General features: G+C 34.4%; 4 protein-coding genes across 4 annotated transcripts; 3 read left to right on the top strand and 1 right to left on the bottom strand.

The window, feature by feature from the left end:
* Positions 1-4,610: 4,610 nt before the first annotated feature.
* On the top strand, positions 4,611-11,118 carry LOC111395766 (kinesin-like protein KIN-12F). Its single transcript, XM_023021902.1, has 16 exons — positions 4,611-5,052; positions 5,302-5,436; positions 5,626-5,709; positions 5,798-5,926; positions 6,013-6,072; positions 6,166-6,219; positions 6,323-6,415; positions 6,579-6,674; positions 7,027-7,175; positions 7,598-7,744; positions 7,973-8,102; positions 8,190-9,161; positions 9,239-9,337; positions 9,425-9,562; positions 9,644-10,435; positions 10,589-11,118. Exons 1-16 carry the CDS (start codon positions 4,741-4,743, stop codon positions 10,838-10,840), a joined length of 3,642 nt encoding a protein of 1,213 aa, XP_022877670.1. The 5' UTR covers positions 4,611-4,740; the 3' UTR covers positions 10,841-11,118.
* Positions 11,057-12,166, top strand: LOC111395123 (reticulon-like protein B3). Its single transcript, XM_023021136.1, has 2 exons — positions 11,057-11,102; positions 11,347-12,166. The coding sequence occupies exons 1-2, from the start codon at positions 11,057-11,059 to the stop codon at positions 12,144-12,146; spliced, it is 846 nt and encodes a 281-aa protein (XP_022876904.1). The 3' UTR covers positions 12,147-12,166.
* A 66-nt stretch (positions 12,167-12,232) lies between these two features.
* On the bottom strand, positions 12,233-14,421 carry LOC111395765 (probable cytokinin riboside 5'-monophosphate phosphoribohydrolase LOGL10). The gene is made up of 4 exons (XM_023021901.1): positions 13,981-14,421; positions 13,179-13,307; positions 12,818-13,002; positions 12,233-12,734 (listed from the first exon to the last, which is right to left on the bottom strand). The coding sequence occupies exons 1-4, from the start codon at positions 14,179-14,181 to the stop codon at positions 12,365-12,367; spliced, it is 885 nt and encodes a 294-aa protein (XP_022877669.1). The 5' UTR covers positions 14,182-14,421; the 3' UTR covers positions 12,233-12,364.
* A 1,127-nt stretch (positions 14,422-15,548) lies between these two features.
* LOC111395764 (40S ribosomal protein S8-like) lies at positions 15,549-18,053 on the top strand. Its single transcript, XM_023021900.1, has 5 exons — positions 15,549-15,703; positions 15,791-15,863; positions 16,283-16,607; positions 17,186-17,358; positions 17,796-18,053. The coding sequence occupies exons 1-5, from the start codon at positions 15,700-15,702 to the stop codon at positions 17,878-17,880; spliced, it is 660 nt and encodes a 219-aa protein (XP_022877668.1). The 5' UTR covers positions 15,549-15,699; the 3' UTR covers positions 17,881-18,053.
* Positions 18,054-19,108: the final 1,055 nt, after the last annotated feature.

The raw sequence follows: 19,108 nt of genomic DNA, 5'->3' as shown, positions 1-19,108 counted from the left end.
GTACATCAAGTTAGACGTCATGTGAATTGGCAAATATGTATATTGATTTTAACAACACCGTTCCCAATTAATGGCCCAAATTTCTTATATATAGTAGGGATGTCAATAAAATTGTCAACTAGGAATGTACAAGAAGCATAATTCTATTTTTGTATGAACTTGTTAATCTAAAATTGTTGTTGTAAACATAATTATCTTGCGAAAATAGTCCGTGACCATTTTTTCCGTCAAATGTGATTCTCTATGACTATGTTTGTAATTAGTTTTGTCTTCAACGTGATTGTCTGTGATCAAATTTATCTTAACTTTAATTGTATATGACCAGATATCCCAAATTGTGACTGTCTATAGCCAAGTCTTTCTTAAATGTGATCTTTCTTAACTTTGATTATATTTGACTAGCATCGTCGTAACTGTGACCGTGTGTAACTATGTCTATGTTAATAGTGTTTTGTATTCTAATATGTGAACAATAACTTTCTGTTAGTGTTCTAAAAGGCATAATGCATAGTGATGCATGGAGGCCAAATGGGCTATGTGAGCTTAGGCGAGTTATAGGCGTAAAAAAAAGCATAAAAATGCATTTTCTTATTTAAACTTTTAATGAATCGAAAAATCTTTTAATAATTAAAAATAATACCTACCAAACATCTAAAACAAAATTATAGGAAATTTATACATTTTTCCAAAGTTTTCAACAAAAATATAAGTTCCAAATGTCAATATTAAATAGTAAATAAATAGGAATTTTGGGAGTTTTTTTTAAGGCTTCAAGTGACTATTTTGAATTTAAAACCACGAAGATAAGAAATCAATATTTAAATTTTAACTTAGAAGAATTGTCAATAAATAAATGAATAAATAATGAAAAAAAGATAATTCTATGTGCCTAGGTCCGCATAACTGCGCCTAAGCGTGTCTAATGATTAACGATTGTTGTTGGCTGTAAAATAAGGCGTCAGGTCACTTGACTTGATATTTCAGCCGTGCATAGCGCATTAGTGGCGTCTATGATCGCCTTTTAGAATAGTGCTTTTTGTAACAACTTTTATGTTAATTGTGACTATTCATATCCTTTTATATGTTAACTGTAATTGAATGTGATTGAGTTTGTAATATTTGTGACCGTTTGTTACCATGTAGGTATTTACTATGAATGTTTGTGCTCTGTAATGTGATCATTGTGACTTGTTATCTAATTATGATATATTGTTATCTGACAACTTATATTAATCAAAGACCTATATTATAGGTTACAACTTATGTTTTGGTCACAAATTTTAAAGGTTACAACTTATTTTACGATTACAAATTATTAAATTAATTGATCACAAGTTATTTCTCGAACATAAATTAATTGATTACAACTTATTTCTTGATCACAAATCACAATTTTTATAGGTCACAACTTATTTAACGGTCATAAATCAAATTATTCTAGATCATAAAATTATCAAATTAATTGGTCATAACTTAAGAAATTGGGAGTTACGATTACAGATTTAGTTGTAATTCCACATTTTTTAGGTCGTGTATTATTTATTGATCACAAATTATCTATTTTATCGACACTTACTATTTATTAAGTCACAAATAAATTGATTGATTTATTTATTTGTCACAATTACCCAAATTATTGGTTACAATAACACTCTTCGTCCTATTCCATCACACCACTAGCTGTGTTATCACCACCACTCTATCGCCATCGCCACCACATTGTGCCATTATTGCCTGCACCTCACCTCCCCAGCAAGCACCACCACCAACTACAATTACCACCAATATAATTTTTAACTCTTTCTAGAAGTGCCTAATACTAACAGTTGCGCCGTTTCTTCGAACATGCTAAAGTGCTGTAACATATTATGTGGATACAATGGTTTCTAAATGAAATAGTTGAAATGAGTTCGTATATTTCTCTCAATTTTTTATAACTTAGTTGAATTTGAAATTTTGTAATCTAAATGAAATATTTTATCTGTTATTTTCAAGTGATGTTCTTTTTAAAGCAGATTAAAATAAAGGACAAAGAGAGTATTTATTCACTGCGATATGGTGTTAAATGGTTAACATGAACACAAAGTTTAGTGAAATCTGGGGTCAAAAACTTTTTGACATGCATGTTAATTGATTGTACGAGAAAATACAGGATACACTTGGTAAGGGCAGAATGAAAGCAAGTTCATTCAGTAAGTTGACTCAATTAACTTAGCTCAAACTCAATATCAACAAAACAGGGTTATCTAGAAGTACAACATAATGTCCTAACGAGGCCAATCCTTGATTTTCTCAGCAAATTCCATGCCCTCAACACATTGGATTTATCCTAGAACAAACTTTCAGGAACCTTACCAAAAAGTTTTGCCAATCTTATTAAGAATTTCAAACTAGATCTGTCTCATAATTTAGTAATCAATCTATTTTCGAAAAGAGAGCAGGAGGTCAGGCCTTGATGGTGTAGCAGCGCTCAGGCCACAATGTTGTAGCAATGTAACACATCGTCGATGCTGTAGTTTCTCTGTGTGTGTGTGTGTGTGTGTGTGTGTGTGAGAGAGAGAGAGAGAAAGCGTTTGTCTCTTTTTTTAATCAGTGTAACTTTTTTGAATTTGTGTTACTTCTTTTTTTTGAATTCGTCACTTTTTTAAATTATTGCCACTTTTTAAATTTTTATCAATTTTTTAGTATTTGTCACTTTTTCCACTTACCTTTTTTATTTATGTCACCTTTTTAATGACAAATATCACATCTTCTTTTTTTTTTTTCCTTTTTTCTTTTTTTTTTTTTAATAAAAGTGACGTTATATGTCATATTAAAGATGTCACTTTTTTTATAAAAATTGTGTCACTTTTTTAAAAGTAACATTTATCACTTTTTTTTTTTTTTTTTTAAGTTTCTGTTACTTTTTTGAGTGTGTTACCTCTTTGAATTTGTAGAATTTTTAGAATGTGTCGCTTTTTTGAATTGCTATCACATTTTTTTAGTGCATCGCTTTTTCGAATCTGTAGAATTTATTTGTTTGATCGTATGTCACTTTTTGAGTGTCACTTTTTTGAATTTGTAGAAATTATTTTTTTGAGCATCTATCACTTTTTTTGAGTGTGTCACTTTTTTGAATTTGTAGAATTTTTTTGAGTGTGTCACTTTTTTTAATTACTAACACTTTTTTTTTTGTCAATTTTTCGAATTTATTTTTTTGAACATCTGTCACTCTTTTTGAAATTCCATCACTTTTTGAGTCACTTTTTCGAATTTGTAGATTTTTTTTAGCGTCTATCACTTTTTTGTGTGTATCATTTTTTTTGGAATTTGTAGATTTTGTTTTTTTGAGCGTCTGTCACTTTTTTTGAACTTCTGTCAATTTTTGAGTGTGTCACTTTTTTGAATTTGTAGAATTTATTTTTTTGACATCCGTCACTTTTTTTTTTTTTTTTTTCTTTTTTTTTTTCACTTTTTTGAGTATGTCACTTTTTTGAATTTGTAGAATATTTTTGAATGTCTATCACTTTTTTGAATTGCTGTCACTTTTTCGAGTTTGTAGGATTTATTTTTTTGAACGTCTGTCACTCTTTTTAAAATTCTATCACTTTTTTGAGTTGCTGTCACTTTTTCGGATTTGTAAAATTTATTTTTTTAACGTCTGTCACTTTTTTTTGAATTTGTAGAATTTGTTTTTTTGAGCATTTGTCATTTTTTTTTGAAATTCTGTCACTTTTTAAGCGTGTCACTTTTTTGAATTTGTAGAATTTATTTTTTTCAGCATTTGTCACTTTTTAAATTTTTGTCACTTTTTTGAATTTGTAGAATATTTCTTAGTATTTGTCACTTTTTTGAATTTGTAGAATTTATTTTTGGAACATCTATCACTTATTTGAGTGCATTACTTTTTTTAATTTATAGAATTTATTTTTTTAAGCGTCCATCACTTTTTTTTTTGAATTTCTGTTACTTTTTTCTTGAATTGTTAGAATTTGTAGAATTTTTTTGAGTGTTCGACGCCTTTTTTTAAATTTTTGTTACTTTTTTTTTTTTTTCTTTCACTTTTTAAAAGTTTTTATCACATTCTTATAGAACTGTTGCTATTTCTAAATTTTAACGGAGTGAGCAAATCTCAATTACAATATATATTAACTAAAAAAAATCAAAATTAGTAGAATGAAATATGAATTATTATCAATTCAAAAAAGTACACAATATAAAAAGCCTATCAATAGAAGTGCGTGGCTTGGGACAGGGAAGGGTCCGGTGGTGTGTCAGATGGTGAAGGGTGGGATAATTGGTTAAGAAGATGAAATCTGGCGTTTGTTGGGGAAAAAAATAGACAGTATTTTTTACTTCAACATAACAATTAGAATGACTTTTCTAAATGTCCCTAATTTTATGGGTATTTACGTAACTATTCCTAATTTTTTCCTTATTTTGTTCCTTCCACCTTGCCTAGCCCAGTTGAGCACTCCTTATTTATCAACTGATAGCGGGCCCGACTTCTTAATGAGCCTCAAAACTTTGTGATCCAAAATGATTTAATGATTACGGAAGGTCTTTTTCGTCATTACAAACAGTTTGAAATTTTAAACGCTCCAGATGCATTTCCCAACGGTCACATTTTACAACTCTTTTAACGTTCTTCTTCTCCCAGCATTCAAAATAAACCCTTCTCTTTCTCTCTCAGATGCAAAAATTTTCTTCATTTTCGATCAGATCTAGCAAGCACAAACTTCTGTAACTAATTAGATAACCATGAAGTTTAATTCCGAAGTCTCAGAGAACAGATTCCTGGGAAGCATCTCTGCTTCTGTTTCACCGTTCAAGAACTTACTTCCCAAATCAAAGCAGAAGATGAATTCAAACCACCGTTCAAGGTCCAAATTGAACGGTGAAAACATTGCACCGATAAATCCCAACATCCAGATTAATGACCCCCCTTTGTCGGCCTCAATTCCATTCCCAAAAAAAGCATCAACCAAACCCAATGTCAATAGCTATACAGAAGAATTCACCTCATCTGTTGCCCAGGAAAAATTTCCTGCAGATCCAGATCCACCAGTCAAGGTAATAGAAAGTTACTATAATTTTCAAATCCCGTAGTTAATGTTACTAAATATTATATTTGTTAATCTAGTAATACTGGATGGGATAGATTTTGTGCTTGGAGTTGTTTTAATAATATCAGTATGCCAATTTAACTAAATCTAATCTATTTTTGATTTTCAGATGGTGAATATTGTTAATCTTAGCTTTTTTTGCTATTTGTTTAATTATGTTAATTTCAAGTGTATTTGATTTTGGGTGTATGTGTAGGTTGTATTGAGGATCAGGCCAGCTAATGGCCATGGAAGTAGAGATGGAATGATTAGGAAAGTTTCTAAGGATTCAGTATCGGTTGGTGATAGAACCTACACATTTGATTCAGTTTTAGACTCAAAATCATCTCAGGTTTGGAATTATTTTTGAAATTCTCCATTGTTTTGCATATTCTGTTGCAATGAATACTTTAACCTACTGTCCTTTTTATTAACTCAAAGATCCTCAAGAGGAAATGTTAATGAATTTAAAGGCCATTTCATTGAAGAAAAAACACAAGGATCTAATTCGATTTATAAATTTGTGGGTCCATGATTTTAGGAGGACGTGTATCAATTAGTTGGTGCCGGTTTAGTTAAGGATGCATTAGCAGGTTACAACACATCAATATTGGCTTATGGACAGGTAGTTTTAACCACATAACTAATTTTGATGCTTCCTTTTGTTTGCCGTGTAAACTTTGAAAAAGAAAATCTTGATTGATTATTGTTAGACTGGGAGTGGAAAGACTTACACAATGTGGGGACCCCCCAGTGCAATGGTCGAGGATGGTTCATCAGTCAGTGGTCTTCATGGCATTGTGCCACGCATTTTCCAGAATCTATTCTCTGAGATTCAAAAGGTAGATTATAGTTCTTCCTCTGGTTAGAGAAGAAAAAGCGTTTATCTGAATCTGACATTGATTGTATCTCTGTATAATTCATGAAGGACCAAGACAATTCTGATGGCAAAAAGATAAATTATCAGTGTCGATGCTCCTTTCTTGAGGTAACAGTTTTATTTGTGTATTTATTTTATGAAATGACGTTGCCTTTATATTACTGCATGGAGAAAATGATCATGGACGATCTAATGCTGCAGGTGTACAATGAGAAAATTGGGGATCTACTTGATCCGACACATAGAAATCTAGAGGTGATTTTCCAGACAAAAAAATCAGCAGTTTTCCTTTTGATAGCGCTTAAGTGAGTTTCATGTATATTTATGGTTAACTTGGTATGTTTGAGAACTGTTCCAGATAAAGAATGATGAAAAAATTGGATTTTATGTTGAGAATTTGTCCGAAGAGTATGTGACCAGCTATGAGGATGTCACCCAAATTTTGATCAAGGTATCTAACACGACGGTTTGAAAGTTAAATATTTTTAGTTTGCTTTTACTGGGCTTGCATTGGTTTAACTTGGTGTTTGTGTTATGTGTCATTTCAATGGATGCTTCCAGCAATTATTTTAGGTACTTTGCAGGATATCTTTTAAGTTACTTTTATGCTGCAGGGACTTTCAAGTAGAAAGGTTGGAGCTACAAGTATAAATTCAAAGAGCTCAAGATCCCATATTATATTTACATGTATAATCGAGTCCTGGTGCAAGGTAATATTTGCAAATGGCTTAGTTACAAGTACTTTTAAATATTATCTAATTTTATGTGGTGGTAACATTCTTCCAAAACACTTCTTTTGCAGTTTTCTTCTAGTCTACGATTCATGGTATTTAAGATACTAAGCAAAACTTTTGTGGACATTTGATTAATATATTTTTTGCTTTCATAGAAGAGCAACAAACCTATTAGAATGTAGTGTGGCCTTTGTATTGAAAGCTTATAGGCTCGAATGAGTAACCTTTTATTCTGAAAATCTCATTCATTTTAATATGATCAGTTTGACATCTAGTTTAAATTTTGAAACCTGTACTTCATTCATTTTCTTGCAATACAATGCCTCAGGAATCCACATCAAAGTGCTTTGGTAGTTCTAAGACTAGTAGAATCAGCTTGATAGACCTCGCCGGATTTGACAGGATTGTGCTTGATGGTGCTACTAAAGAGCATGTGAAAGAAGGAAAATACATAAAGAAGTCCATGTCAAAACTTGGGTATGTACAATGAATAACCGAATGCTTCGTTGGTTCTGGTAATCTTCGGCTGTTATGGTTTTCTGATGCTGATCTTTTTTCCTTTCACCTTTTGCACATAATGTTTCATTATATTATATTATCCCTAAACCTGTTAACTAAAATTAATTGAAATCTATATTATCTGTCTTGTTTATGTTGAAAGAAACTAGTACCCAAGTATGAAACTTTCTGGAAGTGTTTTTGGTGTTAAAAATAGAATTTTGTAGTGAATGATTAAATAACAAGCATATTGATGCTATAGAAGTCAAGGATATTTTTCAAAAGTACTCTTAATAACCTTTGACGTATATTTTATGCTAAAATTATCTTAAATCTTATCCTGCAGATACTAGTTTATAACCAATTTTGGTAATTTTTCCTGATATATCTGATTGGTGCAGGCACTTGGTAAATATTGCTGGAGATAGACATAATGGAAAATCTGAAGACATTCCATTTAGAAGTTCCTGTCTAACACATCTGCTGAGAGAATCATTTGGCGGCAATGCTAAACTCTCCATTATCTGTTCCATTGCTCCTGATAACAAGTATTTCAAACCATAAGATTTTCCTTTTCCTAAACAAATAAAATAATAAATGGTACCATGGTCTTGACACCCATGCTCTTTGAGTAGATAGTGATTCTGGTGGTTATGATCTTTTTGGATCTATATTTTCACTTAACTCATGAGCATAGTCAACTATATATAGGTTCTCGTTGTTTCCCTTTCTTATAGTTTCTCCCTCTATCTCTCTTTTGTTTTATTTATATCTAGGTGTAATGGTGAAACCTTAAGGACACTCAGATTTGCACAGAGGGCAAAGCTCATGAAGAATGAGCCTATAGTTAATGAGATAGCAGAGGATGCTGTTAATGATTTAAGCGATCAGATTCGACAGCTGAAGGTGATCTACCTTTCATGTGTTCCTGACTTGTTTTCAGTGGAGATATCATTTAGTTTAATCCATTCATTGGTCCTTGATTTGATGCAGGAGGAACTTATAAGAACCAAGTTCAGTTCGTGCAACTCATTTAGGAGCAACATTGGACTTTTCAAAGGAAGAAGTGCACGTGAAAGCTTGAATCAGTTAAGATTGAGCTTGAACCGTTCATTGATTTTACCTCAAGTAGACAAAGGTTCTAAAGAAGAAATATGCATCAATGAGGAAGATGTGAAAGAACTAGGACTTCAGATTGATAATTTAAATAGTTCTGAGAACGGAGAATGCTCCCAATTATACTCTGCAGAAGGTAGTGAGGCAGACTTGATGTGTGAACATTATTTAAGCTGTTCAGAAGAGAGTGAAAATGAAGAAATAAATTCAAGAGTAACTCAAACAGAATTGCTACATTCAAATAATACTGAACCTGATAACCTTTCCAAGAAATCAATGGCCATCAATTCTCCTTCGAGGAGGAGCCTATCAATCAGTGGAAGCCATCGGCTCACAGTCCTGGAAGATCCTTTGTTATCTGAGAGTCCAAAAATAAGCAATTCCCAAAGGAGAAGCACAGTTTTCTCGTCAAGTATTCTTCCCAATCAGGATGATATGATAGAATCTTCCAGTAATCTGGACGTGTTACAGCATTCGCACCAACAATGTGATCAGAATAATTCCTCTTTAAGGTCAAGTCGAATGTTTCCAGGAACTACAGATTCTTTGGCTGCTAGTCTGCACAGAGGCTTACAGATAATTGATTGTCAGCAGAAGAACTCGGCATCAGCTAGATCATCTGTTTCGTTCTCTTTTAAACACTTGGCACTCAATTCAGGTCCATCAATCAATAAGGCAGATGTTTCCGTTCAAACCTTGCCAGAAGATGGACAATTTTCTGATGCACCATCTGCTTCCTTTGTGTGTATGAAATGCAAGAGTGCTGCTGCTAAGGATGTTGAGGATGGCTTGGGAAAATTATTGATACCAGTGGATAAGTCAGAAAGTTTTAATGGATTGGCAACCAAGGTTTGTCAGAAATTGCTTGTGATGCAAATCTAGGTTATATCATAATTGCTAAAACTCATTTTTGTCCTTTTTAACAGGATACAGAGAATGACCTAGCTCTGGCCTTGGAGAGAGAGAGGGAGCTTGATAGCATTTGTAAGAAGCAAGCAGCTAAAATTGAGCATCTAAACCAATTGGTAACAGATTCTTTTCCTGTTGTAAACTGTGTGACATGCTCATTCAAGATACCACAATAATTTTGATACCCTGATTTACTGCTGCAGTTAGAGCAATGCAAATGCAAGAATGATAAGAACAGTGGACGTTGCAGTTCTTCTAGTCTCAGTGACCTGAAGGACCAACTGCCACAAATCTACGAGCATGAAAATGAGAAATGCCACTCGCTAAATAATCATGATAAGGTTAGTAACTGTACTTGCTGAATCCTCAGTCATCAATGTCGATGGTTCATGTCCTTATGGATCTGTGGTTATTGTTCCCAGCTTCTGGAATGGAATAATGATGAAAATCATGAGCCAGAGTTTATAAAGGAGAAGTGTGAAATAAAAGACGTCCACGAGGACTTAGATTCTTGCATGAAGAAGTCTTTTGATGTGAAAGAGAGGGAAGCATTTCTCAAAGAAATTGAAATTCTTCGGAGCCAGTTGAAGTCATGCACCGGAACACCAGCAAACAAATCAACTGAGAGGCTTAGATCCTCTTTGTTGTTGCAATCTATCCAGTTGAGAAGTAGTAGCACATATGCTCGAGGTAATAATGAGGAAGAATTCGAGAAGGAAAGAGAAAGGTGGATGGAAATGGAAAGTGATTGGATTTCATTGACTGATGAGTTGAGAATTGATCTTGAGTCCATCCGTCAAAGAGCAGAAAAAGCAGAGATGGAATTGAGATTAGAGAAGAAGTGCACAGAGGAATTGGATGATGTACTAAAAAGATCTGTTCTTGGGCATGCTAGAATGGTAGAACATTATGCTGAACTGCAGGAGAAGTATGACGACTTGGTTGGAAAGCATCGAGCAATTATGGAAGGGATAGCAGACGTGAAAAGGGCAGCTAAAAAAGCGGGAGCAAAAGGTCATGGCTCTCGTTTCGCCAAGTCCCTTGCTGCTGAGCTTTCCACTTTGAGGGTGGAAAGAGAGAGGGAAAGGGAATTACTGAAGAAGGAGAATCAAAGTCTTAAAATTCAGCTTAAAGACACAGCAGAAGCTGTACATGCTGCAGGTGAACTTCTTGTTAGGTTGAGAGAAGCTGAGGAAGCAGCTTCAGTTGCCGAGGTAAGAATTAATTTTAATCACGTTATCCTATTGAACACGTGCTGAGATACGTGAGGTTGTAATCTTAGAGCGTGCTGAGCTAGTTCCTTGACAGTTTTAAGATATCATAGTGCCATAACATGTTTCCTGATTATCCCTTTTACATCTGTGCAGGAGAAGAATACAACGACAATTGAAGAAAATGAAAAGTTAAAGAAACAGATAGAGAAACTAAAGAGAGAGCATAAGATGGAGATGATCACTATGAAACAGTACCTGGCAGAGAGCAGATTGCCAGAGGCTGCATTGCGCCAGTTCTACCGGGAAGACTCCGATATAATGCACCATGATACAGCAACACTCCAGCATGATGATGATCAGGCTTGGAGGGCTGAATTTGGTGCAATATATCAAGAACACTACTGAGAAACGAAGCTCGTGGCGTCGCATTCGCACTGTACCCTACTTGGGTCCTTGCAATGAGATAACTGATGGGACCTCTCTGCATTTATATTTTTCTTTTCTCGCGATGCTCAGCAATACTTTATTTATTTATTTATTTTTTCGAGTTTATTGATACCCTTATTTTTTTGAGTGAGAGTCAGAATCTCTGTCTTTTGATCCTTTCAACAAGAAACACTGATGTTTGATTTCTTCTTGATTGTTGCATTTATATCAATCCATTCAAGTCTATCATTTCGACCTTCAAATATGAAGTACATATACATGCAGAGAGAAAGATGATTGATTTTAACAACACGACGTGTTTGATTAATCCAATCTACATGTACACTAGCTAAAAATCTAAATCTGAAAATCATGACTTTTCAAATTTTGTCTTTCAATAAAATTGTAAAAATAATTAGCAAAATATACACTTTATTATGCAATGTTTTTATAAAAATTCAAGATCCTTATTAATACACCATTAGGCTCACCACCACATTCAAGAATTCTCAAGTTCGCTGATACAACACAAGCAGAAAGAATCCATACACATAAATTTCAAGATGGCCGATGGAAGATCATCATTGAGGCCACGGTAGTGCCGCTGAGACTTTCAAATTCTCTTGATTGTGTTATGTTATTTCAGATTGAATCTTTGATAGAGGCCATGACCAACAGAAGCCCCAACCGCGTAAACAAAATCGTCCATAGAGTGTTTAGCAGTAGCCAAGTGACAAATGCGTTACTTAGGAGGGACAAAAAGTTCTCAACAAAAGTGCTTGTTTTTGCCTCAACGATATGGATTATAATTGACAAGCACCGTGTGCGTGCCTCCATCTGTGATAGTTTGATGCTCACTCTAACAATATTATTTGTGTGGTCAAGAGATGCCAAATTTCTCAATGCAGTCATTATCCCAGAAGAGCCTGTATTGAAGTTGACATTTGCATTGAGGAACAATATCAATAGTGCATTTGCTACTTTGCATTACACTGCATCAGGAAAGGATGTGAAGAAGTTTTTCTTTTTGACATTTGGCCTGTTGTTGTCATCAAAATTGTGTAGTTGCTGTGATTTTTTTACACTGTTATATTTACCCACACTTCTGCTCCTCTATGCCTTTTGCTTGCATGAATGTGAGGATCTGGTAACCTCTAACGTGGTGAAGAACAAGAATTACCGTCAAATTTGGTATGTAAAAATCGGCTCTAAAAGTCGAATCCTAGTAGGGTGTCTGATTTCCTTTTGTGGGCATCCTTTTTTTCCAGGCCGCTTTGTTATATAGAAGGTACTACCTTATATGTTTCATTTCTAGCTGTTTTTAATGAACTGTCAATGGAATTTTGGAGGAAAATGTCTCTTCTACGACAATTCATTAAGGTTTTGTTCATTGCCAATACATTACATCCCATATAGCATCTCGAACAAACAATTGAAGGGTACAAATGCCACGAGAAAATAATCAAGGGAAAAGAAGTCAGTGTCAAACTACAACTGCAACGTCTAATTAGTGACAGTTTTGTAGTCATTTCTTAACCTAGATACGCTGTAATATTCTTCAAGATAGGCCAAAGCTTCCAAGTTATTGTCACAAACTTTCCACAATGACGATAACTCACCCTTGGAAAGAGTACCCGAGACCTCACAATCATCAAGAAAATCGAGCAACTTTGAATAAAAAGAGTTGTAGTTCATCAAAAGAAAGGGAACATGAAGCTTAGATCCGATTCTTTCAAGCTGAATCAATGCGAGAATTTCAAACGCTTCATCTAAAGTGCCAATCCCACCAGGAAGGGCAACAACAGCCGTCCGATCAGAGTCACTAGCTCTAACAGCAGCATCCACTAACCCGTGCTTCCTTGCAGAAAAGAATCTGCATGTAGTTTGGAGCAGTTCACAAACGCCCACTATCTTAAACCGAGTAGATAAACACTTAAGAGACAGCAATTAACTTACCTGCATGTAAGATAGCAGTCTAATGGTAAGTAGGGATGAAATTTTCTAGCCGTCCATTCTCCAGCTTCTTTAGCGATTTTAAATCCGCCAACAGGCTTCCCTGCTTGCAGAGCACCTTTAGTTGCAGCGTCCATGAGCCCGGGTCCAGCCCCCGACCATGAAGTACAATCCAAGAGTCTTGAAATCTGCCAATTAAAATAGCATTTGGAGAGCCTGAATCAAGCAATTCTTATATCTTCATGCATCAGAAAAGGAATCTGCAATTTACTTAGGTTTGTATTCAAACTCAGTTGATAAATAATAACAATTAATGAAGTGATATCACAAGCATCATTTTCTTTGCATAGGATGATAAACTTACCTCCTTCCCCAACTCGAATGCCTGTGCATAATGTGGATGGTTAGGTCCGAACCTTGAAGAACCCAAATACACAACACCTCTACCAAGCCTTTGTATGAGTTTATAGCATTGCTCAATTTCCTCCTTCACCTATTTTTCGAAAAACAAACGTTAAGTAGAGTAGTAGCCAGCGCACATTTGGCTACCAAAATAAAATGAACACGTCTAGATGCAACTGTTAGGAAAAGTGACCGGACTAGTATGATAATAAGCCCGGATGAAGAGGTTGATTCAAGTTCAAATGTAACAAGGTAATTAGATAGGATACATAAATCCTAGTGGTTAAATTTTGAAGAGGACCCTCATATGATCAGAGTCGAAAAAGGATGATTTATATAGCTGCCTCGCAACACCATTGAGTTAAATTCACACGACTCAACATGTTCATTTCTAGCAAAACTCAATTATGTTGGCCGCTAATGATGTATAATAAAACAATACATATAAAGAAACAAGATATGTTACCATTCGACAGCTTCATAGTTCATACACTAAAATTATGGACATAACGAATTACTAATTAATAAATCGACGGTTGAATGGAAGCAGAACATTTTCTTTCTAGTATTAAAACTTTTGATCCACCTTATCTAAAAGCTTAACGTGTACGGAGAATACAAACTTCCTAGCAAGGTTTATTTTGAAAGGTCTGAGAGCTGCATAATTCTCCTAAACACATGCCAACCAAACTTGAACTATCTATTAGAGATGGGATATAATACGGTAAACGAAAAATACTGATAAATCTGTCACCAAAACATACCTCAGCTGGGCTTGTTCTCTCTTGAAAATCAATGCCCTTTAATTTGCAGCAAAATGATTTTCTCGATTGAGCCCTGGTGAAGAGTGTCGATAATTTGAAATTTCCATGAAAAGACGCAAACTTTTTTCCTGTCCTTTGACTATGATCTTGAATGAGATAACAATGGCCAAATGAATTAGAACTAGCAATAGAAAACCCCATTTTCAGAACTTCCAAGAATAGGAGAGAGACTTTAAAGAGTTTTCTGTTTGTATCAAATAATAGAAACGGGCGTTTGCGTTTGGGGCTTTCTGCAATCAACAGCTTTATGTGCTACAACTCAAAATCCTACAGTTTGTTCTGTGTAACTTTTTGGTGGCGAAAATCGGAATTGGGTTCTTGTTTGCTTTGTTCCATGGCTGGAACAACGCTATAAAACGTGATTCGATTCTTTCCAAGCTCAAGAGCTCCTAGGAAAAGGATTAAAATATTTTTGTCATCAAACTTATAAATTGCTATGTTTTGGTCACCAAACTTTTTTATTCTAGATTAGTCATTAAACTTTTGTTTATTTAGGGTTTGTTTAAGCTCCATTGTTATCATTATTATTTGTTTGAAAAAATAGATTTTATAACAGTGTTTTTTTTTGGAGAATGTATGACTAATTTTTTTTATTAATTTACTCGTAAAATAATCTTGTTAGAAGAATGAGTGATTGAAAATTAATTGAAGAAAAGTGACTTAAAAAAAAAAAATGAAACTAAAGCACGAAATTAAAATAGGGACTACTAATTTCGTCGAAATTGAATTGAAGATGGCAAAATTCTCAATCATCACCTTACCTTGTAGGGGGAATCGAGGCAAGAACAAATGAAAGATAACGATATTTAAAAAATAAATTAATATCTAAATGGGTCAAAATTAATCCTACCTTCCAAAAATCCCAAGCAAGTTTTGAACAGAGGTGGACCTAGCCGTTGCCATCCAGAAATTATCATCCAAATTCTTAAAAAGTCTTATTTTCTTAAAAAATTGTTATTTATAAATACATAACTACTTAACTTAAAACCTAAAGCATTGACACAACTCATAATCTCATCATCATTTTCGTCTTAATACTTAAGAATTTTATTATTTTAAAAGGTAGAATGCCTCAACTCAAATAAATATGGAAGTACCATGACTAATTTAAAATTGGTGACAAGAATGGAACAATGTGTAAATCAGTGACTAATAATGTTTTAAACAGGAGCAATGTTTAATAGGCACCAATCTAGATGGTAAACTTGCCCCTGTTTCATTTAGTTAAATAGCCTATTTTTCATAAATTTTGATAAAAGTTAATAAAATATGTGATTGAAAATAAATATAAAAATAAAATAAAATTTAGAAAATGAGGACCAGATATTGACTTAATTGTCCAAGGAAAAAGTCAAAATTCCAACAATGTACAAATCTTGGGTCTGTATGTAATTTATGATAATTATCGGGGGTCTCATACAATAATTTTTTAGGTGTTTGCTTTAAAGACATGAAATGACATCTTCAAATGACTGCGAACAGCGTTGTCTGGGGTCTGGTTTAAAATACGAGGGCATTAAAGTAATTAACTCAACTAGGGTTTTTTTAACTGGACTATTCACAAATATTTCTGTTGAGCGGCTTTCAGTTGTACCGCCGTTTCTCCCTCTGCAATCAATAGAGGACTCACCGGAACCTTAGTAACCACCGCCTGCAATCATGGGTAACAGATCTATTTCCCCTCCAATGTCTTTTAATGTGTTATGTACTTATTTTGTATAGAATTGACGGTAATGATGTTTGTATACAGGTATTTCACGGGACTCGATGCACAAGAGAAGAGCCACTGGAGGCAAGAAGAAGTCTTGGAGAAAGAAGAGAAAGTAATTTTCACTTGGTTAATTTTAAATATTGTCTTTTCTGACTGGTGATTCTAATTGATTGGTTGCTATGTCTAGGATGGCATTTTGTGGGTGTGTGTGTGTGTGTTTGTGTCTCCTTGAATTATTTCGATTCTGCATGTCCCCCCTGTTGGATTATCTAAATGCAATTCACAATGTGTTTTATTGAAGATCACACCAATAATGAAATGAATTCTTCCCCCTTCTATTCCCAGCTACTAATTAACTTATTCAACCATTAATCAGTTTATATATATTTAACTTGTGTGATAGAATGATAACTTTGAGAGTAGGTAGATTTTAAAACATAGATCTGAATTCTGATTGATGTATCTTATTATTCCATTATGCCATATGTCTGTGATTGTTATTTGATTAACTTACTCTTTGTCTATTTCAAGGTATGAGCTTGGAAGACAACCAGCAAATACTAAGTTGTCAAGTAACAAAACAGTAAGAAGGGTGAGGGTTCGTGGAGGTAATGTGAAGTGGCGTGCCTTGAGGTTGGACACTGGAAATTACTCTTGGGGTAGTGAAGCTGTGACCAGGAAGACTCGTATACTTGATGTGGTTTATAATGCATCAAACAATGAGTTGGTTAGGACCCAGACTTTGGTGAAGAGTGCAATTGTTCAAGTGGATGCTGCACCATTCAAGCAGTGGTATCTTCAGCATTATGGTGTTGACATTGGTCGCAAGAAGAAGACAGCTGCCAAGAAAGAAGAAGTAATGAACTATCTTTCTTTTCCATCTCTTTAGCAGATATTTTACCCAGTACTTTTGGTTAGACTACCAAAGTTGGCTGTATTTTTTTGTCGCTCAGACTGCATTTTACTCCAGTTAGGATTATATAATTAGGTATATACTAGAAGGCTAGAAGCTGAACTGATTTTTGATGGAATAGCGATGCATTTGGACCATGAATAAAGCTATATGATATATTTGGAGGCATCGTGGAGGATAGTTCTAAAGACCAGGGGATAATTGTGAAAAACAGGTCAACTAGAATTACCAATATACCTGTTCTGTATTACTTATTTAACTCTATTTGTATCCATGGTTATTGTTTGATTATTAAAATGCCAGTCATATCTAAGTTGGAGTTTCCTAGTGTAATTGGGGCAAAATAAGAATTTGGATGATCCAGTCTGGAAGGTGTATGAAATGTCTTGACATGATTTAGAGGAGAGAGATGTGAATTGTGTGCACATGTTTTGTATCATATGCTTTAGTTTGAAACAAAGTCTAATGACAAATACCTTTCAGAGCTTTTGATAAGTTATAATTAATGGGGATTTAATTAGGATACTGATGCTGCTGCTACTGAAGAGACGAAGAAGAGCAACCATGTCCTGAGAAAAATTGAAAAGCGTCAACAGGATCGCAAGCTTGACCCCCATGTTGAGGAGCAATTTGGTAGTGGCCGTTTACTAGCTTCAATCTCTTCACGTCCTGGACAGTGTGGGCGTGCTGATGGGTATGTTTTGTCATCTTCTTTTTCTCTCTTGGCTAGTGAAATATCAAAAGATCAAACGTCTCTTTTCTTATGAGTTTCACCATAGATGCCAAATTAACTGCGGTGAATTGAATTTCCATTTTGCTAGCTTGCTTCTAAAAAATTTAACGTCTGAGGCAATTTAATTAAGAAATAAAAGGTGTCAAAATTCTGTGCTCAAATTTGTAGCTTCGGAAGTTTGTTAATATTTTTTCCCTTGATTGTTTCTCTAATGGGGATGTTTAATTAGCGAAAATATATGTTGTGTTGTGTTCGTTTAACAGCCAGAATTTTATTTCATATTGAGTTTTATCTGGTAAATACTTATTTTTGGTCACTTATTTGTTGGCTGCATTGCATGCATAGAATTTTATTTATCAGTCCTTTTTTCCTGATGTGGTATGAAATTGATTTTGTAGATATATTTTGGAGGGCAAAGAATTGGAGTTTTACATGAAGAAACTCCAGAAGAAGAAGGGAAAGGGTACCAGTGGTGCTGCCTAATCTCAAATTTTTGCCACCAGAAATGTCATCTTATTATACCATTCACTTTTTCCATTCCAAATTTCTCTAGTTTTCGAGAATTAGACTGAACTTTTCAATTGTCATGCTAAATCAATTTTTGTGAAGTGGTGTGTTAAATCTTTTCTTTTGGGAATTGCATTCTTCTTATTTCTCATTAATTTGCAGATCGATTTTATTTGTTTCCTTTTACATGTAAGCCTCCAATGGTAGCTCTCTAAGAATCAAAGACATGGCTGAAGCCAAAAACCAAAATATCTCTTGCCCAGTTTCTAAGTAGTCTGACCAATGTGATTCAATTTTTCATGTACTAGTAACTGTAGGCAAGAAACTGGTTGAGCATATTTTAAGTGGTGGATGGAGCAAAAATCCATTCCTTCCCATATTTCTTAATTGCTCTTTTACTAATTCACTTCCAAAAAAAAAAAAAAAAAAAAAGGGGTTAAACCCTAACCTTAAGGGTCTCCAACCACCCCTGTTCTGGAGTATCGTGAGGGAGGTAAATCGCAGGTTATGCTTCCAAGGGTACAGTGTGGAAGGTTGCTTGTACACTTGCACTTACTCAAGAGCCAAATCCATATTTCAGGATTTGAACCCTTGACGCAGCAGCCTCAAGCAAAGTTGGATTTTTTCACTCTCTCCTTTTACCACTTGAAGATGTGCCCTGAGGGCTACTAATTCACTTCAAGCTTTGATTTGAGCTTGTTGAGGAGCAACATTCACATGTTTAAGAAATATGGGAATGACTAGTCACTTGTAATAAAGGTACGAGTTAAAATTTTGTTATTTGTACACCTTGGTATTAGCTATGCCAAATAAAAAAATTGCGAGCTCCCTTATCGTAAGGGGGTTGTACACCATTTACACACATCACTTCTCTACGAGCTAACTAGAAGAAAATGCCTTTCCTAGCCGCTCTTTTGGACTGCCCTTGTTACATTGCTTCCTACCTAGGCGATTGTTTATAGCATCATGCAAACAAATAATCAAGTTTCGAGGGTTCCAACTTAAAAACTTAGGCCATGTTTGAGGTCAATTAATTTGAGGAAATATATCATGGAATAGTGACTGATGATGACGAATGTCTGGTTAAAAAAGAAAGAAAAAGTTTTTGATTTGCGTGTAATATTATTTTAATAAAGAATGTGTATTTGAAAATGAGTACTCTAGAAAAATAATGGGAAAGAAAATAAATTTAAGGATGACAAAT

This window comes from Olea europaea, chromosome 6 (genome assembly GCF_002742605.1).
Source record: "Olea europaea var. sylvestris chromosome 6, O_europaea_v1, whole genome shotgun sequence".
NCBI lineage: Eukaryota > Viridiplantae > Streptophyta > Magnoliopsida > Lamiales > Oleaceae > Olea > Olea europaea.
This window is presented reverse-complemented; position numbering and strand designations above follow the sequence as displayed.